Below are 21,749 nucleotides of genomic sequence, written 5' to 3' on the forward strand. Positions count from 1 at the left end.
GTTTATTTATCCTCAGGCAGGCACCTGTGTACCTTGGGATGGCCACTTTAATTAGACAGCTGCCCCCCACCTTAGTTCTGCTTTGCAATTCCAAAGCTTACCATACCCTCTGGGGTATACATCCTCTGGTAGGGAATTTCTGATTGAGCAACTTATTTTTGATTTTGATCTGTGTCACCTCAATGATGATACCTAATATGCTAAAGTGTCACCCATGGCACCTTCTCAGTAAGTGATATTATGATCCATTCCTCCAATTCGTAATAGTGGTTGCTACACAGTAGTCATTCCAGTAGATCTTTTCCTTGTTACTGTGTTAGTCTCGGAAGGGCCAACGGACAGCTGTATATGTATGCTGTCGTCTTTGCCCCCATTATGCCAGATTTATTGACGAGGTTCTCAGAGACATTTGTGACACAATCGCATGACATTCTGGAGCTGCTATCCCCATTTTTACAGGCTGCCTCCATCTGTGGTCAGTATCATAGTGGACCAGATACTAAATGGCTATTTAGGACAATTGAAGAGCCCTGCAATGTCTCAAACAACATCCTCCACATACCACACTCAAGACTTTCAAGTGATTTTTTGCAGAAGATTGCTACCTAATTAAATTCAATAAGATGGAATGCAGGGGTGCTACATCTCTTCCTCAGGAACATGTGCTTCTTCATCCAAGGTGTGACCAAATTCCATAACCTGCAGGACTGCTAAAGATTAACAGCTGTTCTAGATTCTGCTGCTTCTTTTAGGATTGGGGTAGGGGTCTTTTTGTACCAACATGTGAGTTCTTGCTAAACATTTTACTGCTCATCTTTGCAGCAGCATTGACATCCTCATCTTTCCTTTCCATTTGAACACACAAGACAAGTTGGAGACATCTCCCTATTCTTTACTCCCCCCGTCCTCCAATACCTGAACTACGTAATGAACATTTCAATGATAGGAGACTATGTCAGGCTTTAAACTCATTTTGCGACACACTATACTGTCCCACCCCCTTATTAAATTCAAAATCGTATGACTGGGCATCTAATGCAACTCAAACTCGTCCACTGAGGGTCTTCAACTTCTTTGGCTAGAAGATCCTTTCCCTTCATAATGGAGGGACAATGTTGTCATTGCTATCTTTAAACAAGGCAAAAACTTAAAATCCGCTAATAGCTGTCAACCGAGTAGCCTCACCAATGTGTTCTGCAAACTACTTGAAAGGAAGGTAGCCCAACAATTATGCTAGGTTCACAGGTCCTTCTGGCCTCATCAGTGTGGTTTCCAGGAGGGCAATCCACAGGTCACCATCTGGTTAGGTTTGAAACAGCAATCCAGCAGGCTTTTTGTAAATACCATCTCATTGCAGTTTTTATTACTTACATGAGACACCACTTGGCACCATCGTATTCACTTTCCTTCCATGATTGGGGCTATAAGGGTTACTATTGATTTTTGTACATCAGGCTTTTTTCCCATTGTTTCAAGTTGGTGGGCTTCTCAGCTCCCCATGGTATGAAGAGAACAGCATCACTCAGTGCTATGGTCTGAGTGTTACTCCTTCTTATTGCCTTAAATGGGCTAGTGATCTCCATTGGACCAGTGGTTCCACTGTGCTGTATGTGGACATTTGTTGTGTATGGTATAGCTCCCAATCTGTAACCTGGGCTGAATTCCAGCTCCACGGAACCATCTGAAGTGCCTCCGGTTGTGTTCTTTCCCATGGCCTCCAGTTTTCTTCCAAAAAATTGCAAGTAATGCAGTTCTGTCATTGTATCGTGGATTATTCTGATCAGGAGTCTACTTGGATACCCAGTGTTCGGGAATTGCTGTGCAGTCCTGAATTTTGGAAATCCTCTTTGATAAACAGCTGACGTGCTTGCCCTATGTTGATCAACTTCAGACTGTGCATGCAGAAGCTTAATACTTCCTGATTCCTCACCCACAACTCCTGAGGTGCAGGTTGCACTTCCCTACACTGTACATATGTGGCCCTCTTGCTGTCCCAATTGGACCAGTTGATAATTATGGAGCAAGGCTGGCTTCTAGTGCGTTTCATAGTTGACCCATAGACAGTCTCATGGCCAAAGCAGAGATCTTACTTCCTCAGTTAAGACTGCAACAACTCTTGCTCACCATAAAATAACTTCATAATCTGACTTACCAAATTCTTTTTACACTTTGAGGGTGTTGACCTCTGACAGTTGCTCTCTGGTGGGGCTCCCAGGTGGGCAGAAGACCCAACAGAGGGTCTGGAAAGCCATTCCAACCCCATTGCTGTGTGCTTTCTGTGTATTCCTATGTGCTTCGTCTTGGTTAGTACCCAGACCATGAATTATGATTTCAAAGAACTAAAGTTTTTTTGTCCCTGTTTACTTTTGATCTACTCCTCTCTGTTCTCCATGTGTATCAGTGTGGTACCATCATTTAAACTGATAGCTCTAAAATGATGGGTAGAACAGAATATGCTTTAGCATCTCCCACTGGGCGGGAAGAACATTTGTTGCCAGGAACATGTAATGTTTTTATGGTGAAGCTGATCCATTAACGGAGCCCAGTACTTTTAATTTGTCATGACTCAGTGAGTAGTCTCCAGGCTGTTGACTGATGTTACTCTTGCCATATTGAGAGATGATATTCACTATTTTCTCTCTGCCCTTAGTCATACTATGTGCTTCGTTGTCTTTCTCTGGGCCCCAAGTCATGTGGGTATCCCAGGGAATGGGCCATCCATCTGGCCATCCATTTGGCTAGAGGAATGATTTCTCACCTTACATTCACTTTGACAATCCCAGGTATGGATTTGCTATTGCCAGTAACACCTCTACTTAACTTGAAGACAGAGCATCATCGGATGATCTTATAAACTGCACACTGTCAAGCAGACTACCGTTATACGACACTGCTCTTAACGTTCCTCCCAGAAAGAATCCACCATTTTTAATTACTTTTAGATGGAGTTGACATTTTTTCCACTGCACTGCATTTTACTATTTTAGAAGTGCCCTTCACATAGAAGGCCAATGAAGGGAAGACGTTAAGTATTTCTTATCGATTAATTAAGCTGACTAAAAAATAATAGTTTAGCAGTTTTCTATGCTGCCTTTGAGGGAATGTGTTCTATTCCAACTTTTAATGTTTTTTGTCAAGTGGCCCTTACATGTTCAGTACTATTAACTCAATAATATTGTGTAAATATGTTTTGTGGTAATTAAGGCCAAGAACATTGCAACAATATTACACAATACTTATGTCTGGGAAGCGTCAGAACTCTGCCTTTGCAGCGAACAAGTCTGTGCTCAACAATATGGGAACTCTCATATATTGTGAATGAGTTTCTTGTTTGGCAAAAGAAAAGGAGAAATTATGTGTAATGGACATAGCTAAGTCTGAAAAGCTTCCTGTGATCATTTCAATGGACCAGAAGCTTATTTATGGCAGCTTAGATTCGTAAACCACAGTGATGATTAATTACGAACTGAACAAGTGAACAATGTAGTTTATAGCATACCTGTGCTGTTTTATATGTATTTCTCTAATGTAACAACTGTCACAAACGAAATAAATGTGTGTGATCTCTGGACAACTGACCTAACCTTACTTCTCAATGCTGAGAACTGTTACGAGTAAAATAAACATTTCTGCTTACTGTCATCTCACAAAAATCTTCAGTTTATTCTGCTATTGTGGACAAGGTATGTGGCATTTCTCTCTCTCTCTCTCTCTCTCTCTCTCTCTCTCTCTCTCTCTCTCTCTTTCTCTCGGCAGAAACTGAAATGTATTGCACAGTACCATCCTCACATGGTACAATATATTAAGACAGTGTCAATATTTTTAAAACTCTGCAGTGTTCATTATATTGCACAAACTGTCAATACCGAACTCGGACAGCGAAATTATTACACAATACCCAGTGTGCGAACACTCAAATGTGACCACCTACTGAGCAACCCCTGTGCGTCTGGGGGTTAGAATAGGCCTGAGGTATTCTGCCTGTTGTAAGAGGCGACCAAAAGGACTCTAACACTTTCCAGCCCTATGAGTTCAGGTCCCATTCTATGGTTTGACCTGCCACTTTCAAAATTCTACAGAAGTGCGGGCCATATGTGGAAGGACACCTTACATGGTGCATGAGTGCCCTTAGATTCGATCTCCTGAATCTCTTGTCATGGCTTTGCATCTCCACCTGCGATTCAACTATTTGGGCGAGGGCATTTCCGGTGTATGTCATCTTCTTCTGTTGTCTCCTGTCCTCTTTTGCACCCATGACAATATTGGATTTCTCTGCACCCACAATCCAGCACGGTAGCCAGTCTATTGTGGTGGGGCTGCCATGTACCCATTTGGTGGTAGCCCCCTGACAACACAGGAATCGCACTGCTGATGCCTGAGCTGTAAACTCCCCACATATGCCAAGGGGTAGATGCCTGTCTTCCTGGGGCATCAGGACTCCCAGCAATGGCCATCACGCCAGTTGGCCTTTGCTGTGGCTGGGTGGCACCCTTGGGGAGTCGGTGGCATCAGGGCGGATGACCCGCAATGAAGTTGACTAAGTCATCTCTTGCTGGTGACTTTACAGCAGCAGCAGTTTCTAAGAAGGGCAGGATAGAATACAATGCCAACAGGTATGACCCTAAATTGTTTCCCTCCCTCGCTACACCATGGGAGGAATGTAGAGCTACAGAACGGAGAAAGCCATATTCACCTCAGTTTTTAGTCTGTAGCAGAACTGATGGGGATTATTTTCTATTGGCGAAGCCCCAATTTTTCGTTGAACACCTTGAGGATAAGTTTGGAGAATTGACAGCACTGCCCAAGATGCGAAATGGCGCAACCTTGATTCGGACGGCATCCACAGCCCAATCCCGAGCATTACTTGCCTATAACAAGCTGGGTGACATTCCTGTTTCCGTCACTCCCCATAAAAGCCTCAACAGGGTCCAGGGGATTATTTTCCATCATGACCACCTCTTGCAGTCTGACGACGAGCCCTGTGCCAATTTAGAACGGCGGGGTGTTCATTTCATCCAGCGCGTTTACAGGGGGACCCAAAGACAACAGGGTTGCTACCGGTGCCTTCATCTTGGCCTTTGAGGATGATTCATTGCCTGAAAAGGTCAAGGTGTGCTGTGACGTTAAACCATACATCCCTCCCCCTATACAGTGCTTTAAGTGCTGGAAGTTTGGGCACATGTTTTTCCACTGCACTGCACCCATGTGTGCCACCTCCCACTTGCATCAACTACGGAGAGCACCTCTGCCCCTGCTCGCTAACTGCCCAGTGCTTCAAAAGGAGCAGAAATTTTTGGAGTAAATGACCATGGACCGGTTGATTTACAAAGAGGCTAAATGTAAATTCGAAAGATTAAACCCCATTTGGTTGATGTCGACATACGCTGCAGCTACATCACCATCGCTGTCCCATGTGCCAGTGGTTCCTCACTCTGTGCCACAAACAGTGGGCCCTCTGGGCCACCAGAATACATCTGCCACCTTGGTAGTAGGGGGGCAAATCTTCCTCCTTTGTTCCCAAAGCACTTTCTTTGGGAGGAAGGGTCCCCCCCCCAAATGCGGAGGACATCAGTCCCCTCCCCCCTGCTGGAGAAACAACAGCCTCCTCCAGCTCCTCTCGTGCAGAAGGGGTCCCATGGGGCCCTCTCTTCCAAGGTCTCCACTAATGCCATGGCGGACACTTGCCAGTGGCTCAAGGAGCCAAAAGCTGCTGGACGAAGAGCTTCATGGTCTTCCTCCATGCCTGAAGCTGCTTCGGAGAAATCTTCCCAGCAAGCCCCTAAAGAGAAGCGAGAGAGCAAGCAAACTAAGATTTAGTCTGCTAAGAAACAGGACTCTCTGGTGGCCCCAACACCACCACCCCCTATCAGTTCTGCATCTGAGGATGCAGTGGACATCTCAGTGTCCCCTGTGGACCTAGAGCTCACTGATGCCTCATCCACCATAGAAATGGCTACAAATACTCCATCGGAGGCAGCAGGTGACCCTGAGGCATAACCTACCTCCTTGCGCGCTTCATCCTTTCCCAGGCTCACAATAACATTATCCTCCAGTGGCAACTGTTAAGCTTTACACCTGCTTTCTGCATTTCCCTCCAGAAAACATTGTTACCAGCAATGCGGACCCCTGCCTTCTGTGGCTATAAGGGTTATTACAGGAACTGTAGCACCTATAATAGACCGTCAGGTGGAGTTTGCGTCTACGTCCTGAACTGTGTATGCAGTGAACCTGTGCCCCTTCAAACCCCTCTTGAAACTTGGGCTGTCAGGATAAGGATGGCGCAGGAAATAACTGTCTGTAACATATATCTTCCTCCAGATGGTGCAGTACCCTTGAACACATTGGCTGCACTGATTGACCAACTCCCTAAACCTTTCCTGCTTTTGGGAGATTTTAACTCATCACCTCTTGTGGGGTGGCACAGTTCTTACTGGCTGAGGCAGAGATGTGAAAAATTTACTGTCACAACTCGACCTCTGCCTCTTAAATACTGGGGCCACCACAAATTTCAGTGTGACACATGGCACATATTCGGTCATTGATCTCTGTTTGCAGTCCTGGGCTTCTCCCATCTATCCACTGGAGAGCACATGACGACCTGTGTTGTAGTGACCATTTCCCCATCTTCCTGACATCAGGCCCATGGATGCCTGCCCAGATGGGCTTTAAACAAGCGGACTGGGAAACTTTCATCTCTGCTGTCACTGTTGAATCTCCCCCATACAGTAACATCAATGTGGTGGTTGAGCAGGTAACTACAATGATCGTTTCTGTGGCGGAAAACGCAATCTCTTGTTCTCTAGGGTGCCCCCGGTGAAAGATAGTCCCTTGGTGGTCACCGGAAGTCACTGAGGCAATTAAGGAGCGTCAGCGAGCGCTACAGCGACATAAGCGGCACCCTTCCCTGGTGCACCTCATAGCCTTTAAACGGCTCTGTGCCTATGTTCATCAGCTTATCAAAAAGTGGGTTTAGGAGTGTTGAGAGAGGTATGTGTTGACCATTGGATGCCATACGTCACCTTCCCAAGTCTTGGCAAAGGACCAAACGAGTTTTTGGGTACCAGACCCAAACAGCTGTTCATGGTGTTAACATAATTGGCTTGTTATTTACTGACGCAAACATGATTGCTGAGCAGTCTGCTGAGCACTACGCTCGTGCCTCTGCATTGGAGAATTACCCTCCAGCCTTTCGCCCTGTAAATGGCAGATGGAAGAGACAGTCCTCTCGTTCACTACATGTCACAGTGAACCCTATAGTGCCCCATTTACAGAGTGGGAGCTCCTCAGTGCCCTTGCACATTGCCCTGACAGAGCTCCTGGGCCTGGTCGGATCATCAGTCAGATGATTAAACATCCCTCATCAGACTACAAGCGGCATCTCCTCGTGATCTTCAACCGAATCTGGTGTGATGGCGTCTTTCAGTCGCACTGGCGGGAGAGCACCATCATACCAATGCACAAACCTGGCAAAAACCTGCTTGGTGTGGATAGCTATCAGCCCATTAGCCTCACCAACATTCTTTGTAGGCTGCTGGAACGTACGGTGTGTCGGCGGTTGGGTTGGGTCTTGGAGTCACGTGGCCTACTGGCTCCATGCCAGGTCGGTTTCCACCTGGGTTGCACTGCCACTGATAATCTTGTCCCCTCGAGTCTGCCATCCGAACAGCCCTTCCCAGATGCCAAAACCATGTTGCCATCTGTTTTGATGTATGAAAAGCGTATGACACCACCTGGCGACGACATATCCTTGGCACATTATACGAGTGGGGTATCAGAGGCCTGCTCCCGATTTTTATCCAGAATGTCCTGTCGCTTCCTACATCCCGTGTCCAAGTTGGTGCCTCCCATAGTCCCCCCCTCCCCCCTCCCCATCCCCCGCCCCTTATCCAGGAGAGTGGGGTCCCACAGGGCTCCTTATTGAGTATATCTCTATTTTTAGTGGCCATTAATGGTCTAGCAGCATCTGTATGGCCGTCTGTCTCACCCTCTCTGTATGCAGACAACTTCTGCATTTCATACTGCTCTACCTGTACTGGTGTTGCTGAGCAGTGCCTTCTGGGAGCCATCCACAAGGTGCAGTCATGGGCTGTAGCCCATGGATTTCAGTTTTTGGCCGCAAAGTCGTGTGTTATGCACTTCTGTCGGCATCTTGCCGTTCATCCGGAACAAGAACTTTACCTTACTGACAATCCCCTCACTGTAGTGGAGACGTATCGATTTTTAGGAGTTGTTTTCGATGCCCATTGACTCTGCTTCCTCACCTTAGTCAGCTTAAGTGGAAGTGCTGGCAGCACCTCAATGCCCTCTGCTGCCTGAGCAACACCAACTGGGGTGCAGATCACTCTACGCTGCTGCAGCTATACAGAGCCCTTGTTAATTCCTGCCTTGACTATGGGAGTCAGGTTTATGGTTCAGCGGTGCCCTCAGTGTTGTGTTTACTCGACCCAGTGCACCACTGTGGCGTTCGACTAGCGACGGGAACTTTCAGGACAAGTCTGGTGGCCAGTGCCTTTGTGAAAGCTGGAGTTCTTCCATTGCAGGTCAGACATGCACAACTGCTTGCCAGTTATGTTGCACACGTTCGTAGTTCTGCGCATCTGAATTATCGTCTCCTTTTCCCACCCACGGCAGTTCATCTCCTGCATTGGCAGCCCGGGTCAGAGCTTACAATTCTGTGTGAACTGGAGTCCTTGTCTTCACCACCTGCTACACTAGAGGTCCAGTCGCGTACACCTCCATGGTGTACACCTAGGTCGCTGTGCCTGGACCTTTCACATGGCCCAAAGGACTCAGTTCACCCTGCAGCTCTCTGCTGTCACTTCATCTCGATTCTTGACATGTGCTGAGGCCATGAAGTGATTTACACCAATGGCTCCATGGCTGATGGTCACGTCGGCTTCGCATATGTCCATGGAGTGCATTTTGAACAGCATTCCTTGCCCAATGGCTGGAGTGTTTTCACTGCAGAGCTGGTGGCTATATTTTGTGCTCCTGAGCACATCCGTTCATGCCCTGCGGAGTCAGTTTCTTCTGTGTGCTGACTCCTTGAGCAGCCTGCCGCCTGCAAGCAATCAACAAGTGCAACCCTCGTCATCCTTTGGTAGTGACCATCCAGGAGTCTGTCTATGCCCTGGAACGGTCTGGTCATTCAGTGGTGTTTGTGTGGACCCCGGGACACATTGGAATCCCAGGCAACAAACTTGCCTACAGGCTGGCCAAACAGGCTACACGGAAACCGCTTATGGAGATTGGCATTCCAATAACTGACCTGCATTCGTTTTTACGTCACCAGGTTTTTTGGCTTTGGGAGATGGAATGGCATAGTCTCTGTATGCACAACAAATTGCATACCATTAAGGAGACTATGAATGTGTGGCAGGCCTCTATGTGGGCCTCTCGCAGGGACTCTGCAGTTCTCAACTGGCTCTGCATTGGCCACGCTTGTGCGACCCATGGCTACCTCCTGCGCCATGAAGACCCACCTCAGTGTCGATGCGGCGCCCGGTTGACAGAGGCCCATATTCTGGTGCACTGTCTCACTTTGACTGCCCTGCGACAAAATGTTGGGTTACTGGACTCATTGCTGCTAATTTTATCTGACAACGCCTCATCGGCTGATTTAGATTCATGTTTTATTTGTGAGGGTGGGTTTTATCATTTGATCTAAATTTTAGCACAAGTTATTTGTCCCTCTGTGTCCTCCATGCTAGTGCTTTTAGGGTGGAGGTTTTAATGTGTTGCAGAATGGCTGGCTTCTCCTTTATTCTCATGGTCAGCCAGCCACGGTAATCTGTTTTGCTGTTTTAATCTCTTCTACCTGTTTCATGCGTGTCTGTGGTTTTCTTCTCGCCTTTTTTCTATTTAAGTGTTTGATGCCCTTCTGTCGTTCTTATGGTTTTTCCTTTCTCTCCATTTTGTGTTGTCAGTCTTGCTTGTTTTAGTATCACACTTGTGGCATTGTTTTATTCGGAACAAGGGATCGATGCCCTAGCCGTTTGGCCCCTTCCCCCATCTTTTAAACCAACCAACTAACCTACCTACTGAGCTGATTGTTTCTTTCATCTTTATTTTTCTGTTGTTGATCCTACTGATGCTAATTCATTTTTATTATTACTTATCTCTCCAACTGGCTATTCCGTTACTATAATACCCCTGCATGAGGTTAACGGGGGATCAGTCGTGGAAAATGTACCTCTTGCTGCAGATAAGCTCTGGGGTTGCCCTCATCTGCAGCCTGGCCTAAACCATACACTTTTACCTCACTTTAAATTACTCTTCATCTCTGGGTACTTGTATTGCTTTCAGTGCATTGATCTACCACTCCTGCATTACAGTCTGATTATATTTCTGTCAGATTTCGCTAACTTCATATGGACCAACCCCTGAATCAGAGACCAGTAATCGCAGTGCATAGACCATTAACTCCTCCTCCTCCTCCTCCTCCTTCTCTTAGCTAACCTAAAATACTGTCTTCAATTGACGAATGTCACACTTAGTATATCTTGTATAAAAGTCATCAGTATTAACAATAGACAGTATTAGCCATGGTACTTTTAATTGGCTACTGATGAGTAGTAAAGTAAGAATATTTGCTTGTTGATTTTAGAAGCTTACATGTTCTGGACTGTAGATGCTAAAGTTGAATTTTCCTCATACAAAATGATACAGCATAATCGTTAATTTTTTAATAGTTACATCTGTGTTTTGACAGGACATAGATGAGTACATAGCCAAAGCAAAAGAACAAGGATACCATACAGTACTTCATCTTGGGACGAAGGGTGTCAACTATGCTACAACAGTCATAATGCAGACTGCCATCAAGGTGAGCAAGCAGGAAAAGGATTAGTGCCAAACAGCCATAACTGCTGACTGTGGTGTGAGAATTATATTATGATTTCATATACTGGTGAATGGATTAGACAAACTTCTGTATTACATATATTACATACAACAATTGTGTGCCACACTTACACGGTGGTGTCAAAAATAATGCAGTCACTTTGTGCCGTATGGATAAGAGGTGTGTGTGTGTGTGTGTGTGTGTGTGTGTGTGTGTGTGTGTGTGTGTGTGTGTGATGGTGGCAGTAAGCTTTGCTGATAACAGTGTATTTCTTATAAAAGTTTTGTTACTGTTATTGCAATTTAACATAACTTCTTCTTTTTGTGAAGGTTTACGTCATTGACATGTGTAATTCATAAGTTGATAGTTAACCGAATTACTTGATTTGTGTGTCGCACAATCCTCCAGTAGTTGAAAAAATGTGTACTGTAGTTAGTGGAATATCACTTTGCTATTAATGTTGTTAAAGATTGTCTGTGACTGTCATATCTGTGTTAGAATTTCAATATCAACAAAAACAAAGCAGACAAAATTTGCTTTTCACATCTTAGTTTTGCTGTTGGATACAGATGACGTTTCACAGAATGATTCTTTTGATAAAGAACAAATATTATCTCCTGTAAAGTTCAGTATGTGCAACACAGGGATTTTTAAAATGCTCTTGTCACTACAATCTCCTGAATGTTTTTCTACAGTTTTTTAGACAGTGCACACAGCAGCTGAAATAAGCTGCAGGAAGATAAGATAGCAGTGATGTATGCTACTATTTCTTTGTGTTAGACTTTTCACTAATGAAACTTGTTAAGGCCTTTCTGTAATGATATTTAGTTGAGCAAGAATACCTGGTTGACTTTATGTAATCAAAGTTTGGTCACTAATTTATTCAGTGGTAGTTATCATAAAAATGATGGCGGAGGCGAAATTTGCTGTGAATACTGAACATTGATCATGGGCTCAATCTCCTGCCAATTAGATAAAGATTTGTAATACAGACTTGGTATTGATTTTATCACTGATATTATCCAAAGGAGATACCTGAGAAGTCAATAACTTTCATGAACTTTTTGTTTATTTGTTTTGGAATATTTCCAATAATACTCTTTAATTATTGTTAATCTCATTCAATTCTGTCAAATTGAGTTCCATGTTAAGATCCCGTGAAAGTGGAAATTTGACCAGTGGCAGGTGCCTTCCAGCTAGCATTTAGTTGGTCACTAAAAATTAGGATATACATCACAAAGCTTATCAGAATGTCTTTCAGTGGCAATTGCTGACTAGATTGGTAATCTACACTGGGGATATGGATATGGGGATGGGAAATGGGGAAGGAGTACGCACACACGGAGATGGTCTTTTGTTCAAAACTATGTCAGAGACAACATAATGAATAAACAAACTCATTTTGTAGACTAACAGATGTGTTTTGAGAGGTTAAGTAATGAAGAGGGGATATGCCACAGTTTTTGATGCAAAGTTTACTCTGCACCAGTAGTTTATATGAGAACATACAGAATTAAGGCAACATGCGGCTCATTTACCACTTCTATGTCACTCTTGAACTCCATAGGAACTGTAGTTTGCTACTGAAGATGGATTTGGTACTTTAACTGATAGCAAAAAAAAAAAAGTGAAAGGTATGAATGCAAACCTACAGATTTTGAATTTTGTCATCATTCATCACATTTTAGGGTGAGAAACATCAGGAGTGACATTGTGACTCAAGACTGGTCAGGTTGACATCATGCATTTTGCTGTTTCGTCATCATTCATCCTAAAATGAATCTATCAATAACTGCTTCGACGCGTTAAAAATGAATGTCGATCTCCATTGTTCCCTGAAAAATTTGGCAATATGTGGTTCTTGATGCATGGCATGGTGATTATAATTCTCAGTTGACAAATCAAAAGTTTTTATTTTAGATCCCTGTTCTGCAGTTTTGTGTAGCACTTTTTAAAATTTAAATGTGACAAATAGTTCATTGAAGAATGAGATTTTCACTCTGCAGCGGAGTGTGCGCTGATATGAAACTTCCTGGCAGATTAAAACTGTGTGCTGGACCGAGACTCGAACTTGGGACTCTTGCCTTTCGCGGGCAAGTGCTCTACCAACTGAGCTACCCAAGCACAACTCACGCCCCGTCCTCACAGCTTTACTTCCGCCAGTACCTCGTCTCCTACCTTCCAAACTTTACAGAAGCTCTCCTACGAACCTTGCAGAACTAGCACTCTGCAAAGTTTGCAGGAGAGCTTCTGTAAAGTTTGGAAGGTACGAGATGAGGTACTGGCGGAAGTAAAGCTGTGAGGACGGGGCGTGAGTCGTGCATGGGTAGCTCAGTTGGTAGAGCACTTGCCCGCAAAAGGCAAAAGTCCCGAGTTCGCGTCTCGGTCCGGCACACAGTTTTAATCTGCGAGGAAGTTTCAAATGGTTCATTATTTGAAAATGTCCAGTTGGATTATGATTTAGTATCATTAAACTCTAGATCCATCCATAACTGCCTGGATGAGCCTATTCACAGTAAGGTGAAGGCAGTTGTCTGTTATCACCAGTCTAACAAGTATCACTTGATACTTCCGACAGTTTCAGAGAGCAGTATACCATTTCATTTAATGCTAGATGACTTTGTATCTTGCATTCTACTTCAATCTGTATATTGTGAAGTAACTCTCTGAAGCTGAATGTTTTGGAAAGAATTTGGAACAACTTGCTATTTATTGTCTTGCATCTGATCCCTGTTTTTCCTCATGTTATTTGGTCTGTGTGAAAGGGAGTTATTTGTTTATATATGTATTACATACAGGATACAAGCTATATGGATGTCCTTAAATGATACTTCAGTGTGTGGAACTGATTTGAGTATACCTTATACTAAGCAGTTGTTTATAAAAGCTTTCTTCCTGTGCAGTTTTTCTATATTTATATTGTACTGTAATGAGCATAAGTAATGTGTTTTTATTTAATTGCATGTGTTTATAAGTGTTCCTAAGTGCTCGTCATAAGTGACTGCATGTTGAATTGAAATGCAATTTCCATTTTAAAGCTGGATGTATTGGCATGAAATATAATAATTAACTAAGAATGGTCTGTTACCCTTATTAAACTATTTCTACAGAAGCACTCTTCTATAGCTACTTCATGAAAATTGTTAGCAGGTTTATTTAGGACCTTAGAGTTTGGAGATATGAGTACACAATTCGCATCTAAAAGACCTAAAGCATCAACCCTTCCTACAAGCTTGTTTTACTATGTTCTTCTATATTTTTCTTCCTGTTTTTATATTCAAATTGCTTTTATCCATTACTAAAGCCATTTCCTTCTCTCCAACCCTTGTAGAATAATCTTTGATTCTATTGTACAAAGATACACACTGATGTGTTTTTTGACTCAATTTGAGCGATAAACTGAATAGCGAGCAACATGTTTTTATACAAGTCGTATACTGGTGTTTTATGTAAGCGAAGGTAGTTTTCTACAATAGTAATAAAATAACTGATTTAGGTCATGAAATATCCTGTGTAAAAGCACGATAAACATTTGTTTCCATCAGCTTGTTACTGAAAATGGGCAGAGACAGTGGGATGGGAGGGTGGAGGGGCAAGTTTATGGGGCACTGTAGAGAATTAATTACTATTAAAATTTTCTTATAATGGCATATAGTATGAAATAAATGTAATTAGTTGATGTGTGTGAATATGGAAGTATGATATAGTGTAGTATTTGTAAAATTAACCTTTCTTCTGCAAAATCTCACACAGTCCATATAGTTGCAGTAGGTGCTTGCGTAAAGTAATAATCTTGTCTGCATGCCATGATGACCTTGTCACCAGGCCATACCAGGTCCTGCATTGACAGATTCAAAACCTCGTCCTCGCACTCAATCTGCCTGTGAACCTGACGCAGTAGACTATGATATGAGACAGATGGAGTTGCGGAGACGGTCAAGATCTTGTTCCGTGGAAACTACACATTCAGATTTTACTGCTGATACAGAATATGATATTCATACTTTGTCAGATGAAAGTGAGCTGGAGCAGTTCTTGTGTAAGGAGGATCTACACGATAATACAGACATGCCAGAACTACGCCGCAGTAAGCGGAGTACAACCACCAGGAGCAGGCGGAAGTGAATATCTTTACTGTCCAAATTTTGTGTGTTTTATTAATTTCATTACGATGTCTTCCGTAATTTGTTGCCTGTGCATGTCTTTTATGATTAGTTTGAATGCTCAAAATGACTTTCTGTGAAGAGTCTGGAAGGTTGTGAATCAATTGACAGAACTGAAATTCTAATTAAGACTGTAAATTATTTTTTTGTAATTTTCTTTTAATATGCTTGCAGATTAGTTATATGTCTCTGTCTGGACTGAAGATGCTATTGTCAGTTTAAAATGTTAGTTGTGTTTTATAAGCTTAGAAGTGGCACTAAGTATATTGAAATGTATTTCTTCAGTTTATTGTAGGACATAATCTGTGTTGAAACAGTTCCAGTACTTCATTATTTTGTTTTTGTGCTTATGTTCATCATATGTTTGTTTAATAAACATTGTTTTGAATAATTATTCTGCATGACTTATTTTCTTGACCACTTTCGTTACTGACCCCTTTTTTTTTGTTTACTGCTGAATTTTGCTGCTATTACTTAACTACAGAATGACTTACCACTGAAAATAAAATTTATTCACCAAATTGCTTCAAGTACTCATTCTAATAGATAGTTACCATCACATTACAGAAATACAATGAAATAAATGTCACTCATTTATTAACAAGCTATTGTGGTGTCAGGTGAGCTTAATAACAGTTATGAAAACAAATAATAAATGAAAAGCACCAGTTTGCTTTTGTTCTACAATATTATTTTTATTGCTAACCGGTTTTCGGCTTACAAGGCCATCTTCAGGCATTTACTGAGTATTATCACCAAAGAAGTTAAATGTTAGCAGACAACACTGGAAGAGAAGTAACACATCTAGAGTGAAGTAGAAACATACAGTGAGTAACATCTTTGCAATGAAATAGTAAAAACTGAACAGTACATAAATAACAATGGAGTTGACAGAAAAACATTTAGCACAATATAAGAATAACATGCCTACATAACGGTATCTATTGATAAACAAAACTATTGAAATAAGATAAACTTAGTACTAGGCAAGGCTGCATCAAGAGGTATGAAACATGGAGAGTGATACACAACCAATTAAAAAAAGAAGAGGCAGTTGTCAATGTAAATACAGAATACAGAATATAGCTTAAGTTCTTCGTGTATTCTGTATTTACATTGACAACTGTCTCTTCTTTTTTTTAATTGGTTGTGTATCACTCTCCATGTTTCATACCTCTTGATGCAGCCTTGCCTAGTACTAAGTTTATCTTATTTCAATAGTTTTGTTTATCAATAGATACCGTTATGTAGGCATGTTATTCTTATATTGTGCTAAATGTTTTTCTGTCAACTCCATTGTTATTTATGTACTGTTCAGTTTTTACTATTTCATTGCACAGATGTTACTCACTGTATGTTTCTACTTCACTCTAGATGTGTTACTTCTCTTCCAGTGTTGTCTGCTAACATTTAACTTCTTTGGTGATAATACTCAGTAAATGCCTGAAGATGGCCTTGTAAGCCGAAAACCGGTTAGCAATAAAAATAATATTGTAGAACAAAAGCAAACTGGTGCTTTTCATTTATTATTATAATGTTGTTCTACCAAGAACCGACGGAAGATTCTGTTAATATTATGAAAACAAATTTGAGAGAGCAGCTTCATTGCAGCATCTGATGCTTTTTAACTGTAGATTGCTATGCCAGAAAAATTATCAGTTACTTCCAATGTTAAAAGCTGTTAGTCAAGAGGTCATATGATGTACACACTAAACATCTCATGCCAATCTCGGTTTGAAATACTGAAGTCTTACTAGAAGAAAATTCTTTGGGCGATATTCAGTTCAGGATGGCAGTTAATGTTTCCCACTTAATTTTCTTCTGATTGTAAATGCTTTTGTGTTATTGTTTTTGATGGTATTTTGTCAAATGTAGTGTTTACAATAAATTTCTCCCTTAGACCCTGTAGTTAGGAAACTTCACTCGCAGTGGCATGCTTCAGATAGTGTAGATGCTTCCTTTAAATGCCATTTATCTTGCTTTTAGATATTTTCATACTAATGTTTCTATGTTTTTTTTTATAGTGGGTGATTCAAAATGAAGGAATGGATTTCAATTGTTTCACAGAAAAACTATTAAAGATACACATTGTGCTTGTCACTCGATAGAGGAAAGTTCAAAGTTCCGACACAGCTGTACAGTTGTTTGTTTCTAGCAACATGTCGACTACATCATGAGAGAGCATTTTGTGTGTCAGAATTTGCATGAAGTCAATTCATTGTTTAAGTGCAATATGCATTCTGCTGTTGATTCAGCAAGAAGCCACTTTACAGGCAATTTGCGTCTGGCATACAAAATTCTTGGAAGTTGGTTACATGTGCAGGGGGACAGCACTGGTCAACCATGCAAGCCTGATGAAAATGTCAAGCTTATCTTAGATGCGTTGACATGGGGTCCGCACAAGATGGGCAGACCAATAACTTCATCTTCCTCAAACAAAGGTGTGACGTGTTCTGAAACTATGCCTGCATATGAAGCCTTACAAGTTTGTTACTGCAGCAATTATATTCCTGCAACCATAACAGAAGGTACGAATTTTGCATTTCAATTCTGCAGGATATGGCAGAAGAAAGTTTTTCTGAATGACTCGCCTTTTTGAACAAATTAACATTTCATTTATCGGGTAAAATAGGCAGCCATAATGTAAGAATTTGGGGTCACAAAATCCTAGAATCTTCGTCGTACACGAAACAGAATCACCGAAATTGTATGTGTGTTGTGCTGTTTCTGTTCACAGTTTATGGTTCTTTATTTTTTGCAGAGGAAACTGTGTCAGGAATCTCATACCCTCACATGCTGTTAAGTTGCTTGTTTCCTCAACTTCATAAAGATTACAATGATTTCATCTTTATGCATGACAGCACCCCACCCCACCTCACTTTTCACCTTGAGGTGCAGCACTATCTTAACACCACCATCCCACTATGTTGGATTTGAAGAGCTGGACAAAAAGATCTTGTTCATTGCTTGTGGCATCCCAGGTCACCAGACCTTACACCTTGAGATATTTTCTCTGTGGAGTGTCGCACCTATGGCAGCCGAGAAATCGAATTGTTGAAGCTGTTAATTCAATAAACAGGGATCTGTTGATTCATGTATGAAATGAAATGGACTAATGTTTCTGCATTTCTTGAGCAACACATTGGGCTCATATTGAGTGCATTATATAGTATCTGTGTGAACACAAAACTTTGAACCTCCTCCTATACAGTGACATGCTTAATGTGTTTCTATCTTTCATATTGTGTCTGCAATAATTAATTGAAATCTGTTCTTCCTTTTCTGTGGGAGAAATCTGTGTGATACATTTACAGAGTAGGGCTATGTTGAAATACATAAGTGATCAGCAGGATAGATACAAACACCCTAATAAAAATCATTAGGTTTATTTTTGTCCACTGTCTCTTAGTGCGTTGTTTCCAGTAAAGCGTTGTTGTCAGTAAAGCACTTTCTCATAACAATGAATGAAACACTTTTTTCCCTGTTGTGGGTGACAGTGGTGATGGTTCTGTTATTATAACAACAAATTTACTAACTAGTCTCCAAGAAAATTCATACAAAAACAAACCATCTTCTAATGTGCTCTTCCAACTTAAACTCCCTGTAAAGTTGTTGTTTTTGTTATTATTATTATTATTATTATTATTATTATTATTAGTAGTAGTAGTAGTAGTAGTAGTAGTAGTAGTAGAGTGGTAGATATTAACAGGATTGCTGGTAATTTGCTTCGTTGCGGAATCTGACATAATGTTTCAAAGGTATTTGACATTTTTTGTTCATATACTGTATATTTAGTGGGATATATTGACATATCTGAAAAAGCTAAGAAATTGCCAATGAGTCTGTATCATCTTGTGACGATAAAGTCAGTTTTTAAGGAAGTTACGATGTTATTAAAGTACTGCATGGAAGCCAAATTATATTTAAAAATGTAAAACCAAATGCCAGGAAATGAGCAAGAATTCAGTTAATGAGATTTATTTTTAATTGCTTTAATGTATGGATACTTGTGATAGCATTAGAAGCCTAGGTTATTTCTAAAGGAAATTCTGCAAAAAATGGTTCTGAGCACTATGCGACTTAACTTCTGAGGTCATCAGTCGCCTAGAACTTGGAACTAATTAAACCTAACTAACCTAAGGACATCACACACATCCATGCCCGAGGCAGGATTCGAACCTGCGACCTTAGCAGTCACGCCGCTCCAGACTAGTGCCTAGAACCGCACGGCCACTCCAGCTGGTGGAAATTCTTCAAAGAGAAGTAAATAAAACAGGATGATAAATCATTGCAGTTGTAAGTAGCATGTTCACAAAACCAAGGTCTTCTCTTCCTAAGTTGTTGAGTGACAACTATTACATATGGTAATAATTATGTTTTGTGTGATGTTTTGCATCTGTATTATTTAAAGATGCACCATGACTAGAAAATACACTACTTGTACTTTTCCTACCTGCAAAATTAATGTATAATTTAAGTTATGGATGAACTACACTAACTAGCATAGCAACTTGCATATTTAAAATGACCCGGCGTATTATTTTAGACCATTTTGTAGAAAGAAATGAAATGCCATTTGTTTTGTAGGTTACAAAGCTTCTCTACAAGGAAAACTACTATAACAAACATAAAATTCCTTCATCTAAATCTGTGAGTACATACAAATTCTGCAAGCCACCGTGTGCTGCGTGGCAGAGGATATGTTGTACCACTGCTAGTCATTTCCTTTCCTCTTCCACTCACCAATGGAATAAGGGGAGAGCACATGTCTCTTTGTTCCCATACGAGCCCTAATTTCTTGTATCTAGCCTTTGAAAACCTTACGCAAGATGTAAGTTGGTGGCTGTAGAATCAATCAGCACTCAATAATTCAGGAGTAAAGGAGTACACTCACTTAATAATAGAATATTGAGTTGTTGACAGACACAAAGGAAAGGGAAAAACATTACTAGCTTTCAGACAAATCCTTTAATGAGCTGGGTTTGCAATTCAGCAGGTGGACTGAATTAGTGTTAGGGAAGGAAGCGAGAGGAGTGGTTGGAGAGGGGTAGCTAGCAGCCCATATGGAGTCAGCTATTGTGTGTGTGATATGAATGTGATACACGGGCACTGGAGCCAGCAAGTGGTGGTGATGTGCAGCTGTGGATTGGGAAGGGGTGACAGGCCAGGTTAGGGGGAGACGTGTAGAGGGTGTAGGTGCAGTGGGTTTGAGGAGATTGAAGTCAGGAGGATTACAGGAGCAAAGGATATATTGCAGGGGTAATGTGCATCTGTGTAGTTCAGAAAAGCCGATGCTGAGAGGAAGAATCCAGATGGCACAGACTGTGAAGCAGCCATTGAACTCTAGTGTGTTGTGCTCAGTAGCTCAGTAGCATGTTCTGCCACTAGATGGTAATCTCTAGGGACTGGAAAAATTCACATTTTGCAATGAATGAAAAATAGATGCTAATTCAGTCTCAAAATACGAAATTACTTAATGGATGCTATTTTATAGTGAATGTATCCAGATGAGCTATTTTGTCAGAGATAATGAGAAATAGCTTTATTTTCTGCATATAAATATTGAAAAGTAACCAGTTACTGGTATTTTACATTATCTGTTGAAGCCCAAGTTGGAGAGATAATGTGCATAAGAGCCTGTTTGCAAAATAAAGTGTATGAATGGAGCAACATATCAATGCACTCAATGATCTGGTGTGATTCCAGCTGACGCCAGTTGAATGGTCTGCTTAAGATATATGCTGCATAATGCAATGTAGTAATTTGGTGTGAGATCTAGCACTTTGTAATGAAGAAATGTGTAAGTTTGTTTGTTAGCTAAATCTCAAATTATACTATAAATAATACGGACACTTTTAACATGGTAAATTAAGTGGTGGCCGATGTTTTGAACTGTGTTTGCATTGAATACCGCTAGAATTTGGGCCTAAACTATGTTGTCCCTACTAAACTCAACAAGAAATTGTGGGGTAGCCACCCCCGAATACTTTGTGTTTTGCGTTGATCAATTGTCTTTTCTTATTTTGAAATAAGTGGAGTGACTAATTCCGGTCCATCACAGATTTCAATTATGACCTTTACAACACCAGAAGAGATTGGCGACCCCTGTGAAAATGTCAGTCCTGCTGTAGGCTGCTGCCCAGTGAAAGGGGAGGAGGACTTGTTTCCCTGCACCATTCCTCTCCCCTCTGCTGGTTAAAATTCTAGTTTGTCTATGCTTGCGTCCATGTGCCACCACAGCCTATAGTGCTTGCACCCAGTATTATAGTGACTAGAATACTAAATCTTCAACGTTTCCAACTGCACCCTGACGTTAAAATAGAGTTGCCATACATTCAGCTCTACTTCTACGCTAAGTGCCTTGTCAGTTCTGTCTGTACTATTGGCAAGCATGGGTCATATGGGTGTGCATGCCCTCGAAAGTTTGAAATTAGTCTGCAGATTTTATAATCTTTAAATGGCGTGGGAAAAGACAAATAATGACCATAAACACCTTGTGTTGGAGATACATTCAGTTTTCTGGCAGAAGAATGCTGCTGCTGCTTTTGGTTCTCAACAGAACCATCATTTTTTAAGCTTAAATACAGCCAAACAAAGGAAACAAAAGCCATTACAGAGGAGAGAGGTTTTTGCAGAAACACACTTTCCAGTCAAATAGTTGTCAATCAACATCTTTTTTAACAGTCGGTTTCAAAGAATTAATGTTTTTTTGTCTTCACGCATGTAGCATGACAACCTTTTGT

General features: G+C 41.4%; 1 protein-coding gene across 6 annotated transcripts in view; it reads left to right on the forward strand.

Annotated features, from left to right (window-relative positions):
- LOC124803112 (receptor expression-enhancing protein 1) overlaps positions 1–21,749 on the forward strand; it is a 292,008-nt gene that overhangs the window by 168,753 nt on the left and 101,506 nt on the right. For all 6 annotated transcript variants that reach the window (XM_047264270.1, XM_047264269.1, XM_047264274.1 and 3 more), the window contains one exon: positions 10,712–10,825. In XM_047264270.1, the coding sequence (XP_047120226.1) occupies positions 10,712–10,825 (114 nt within the window). The remainder of the gene's footprint in view (positions 1–10,711; positions 10,826–21,749) is intronic.

The sequence above is a fragment of the Schistocerca piceifrons genome, chromosome 6, assembly GCF_021461385.2.
Source record: "Schistocerca piceifrons isolate TAMUIC-IGC-003096 chromosome 6, iqSchPice1.1, whole genome shotgun sequence".
Lineage (NCBI taxonomy): Eukaryota > Metazoa > Arthropoda > Insecta > Orthoptera > Acrididae > Schistocerca > Schistocerca piceifrons.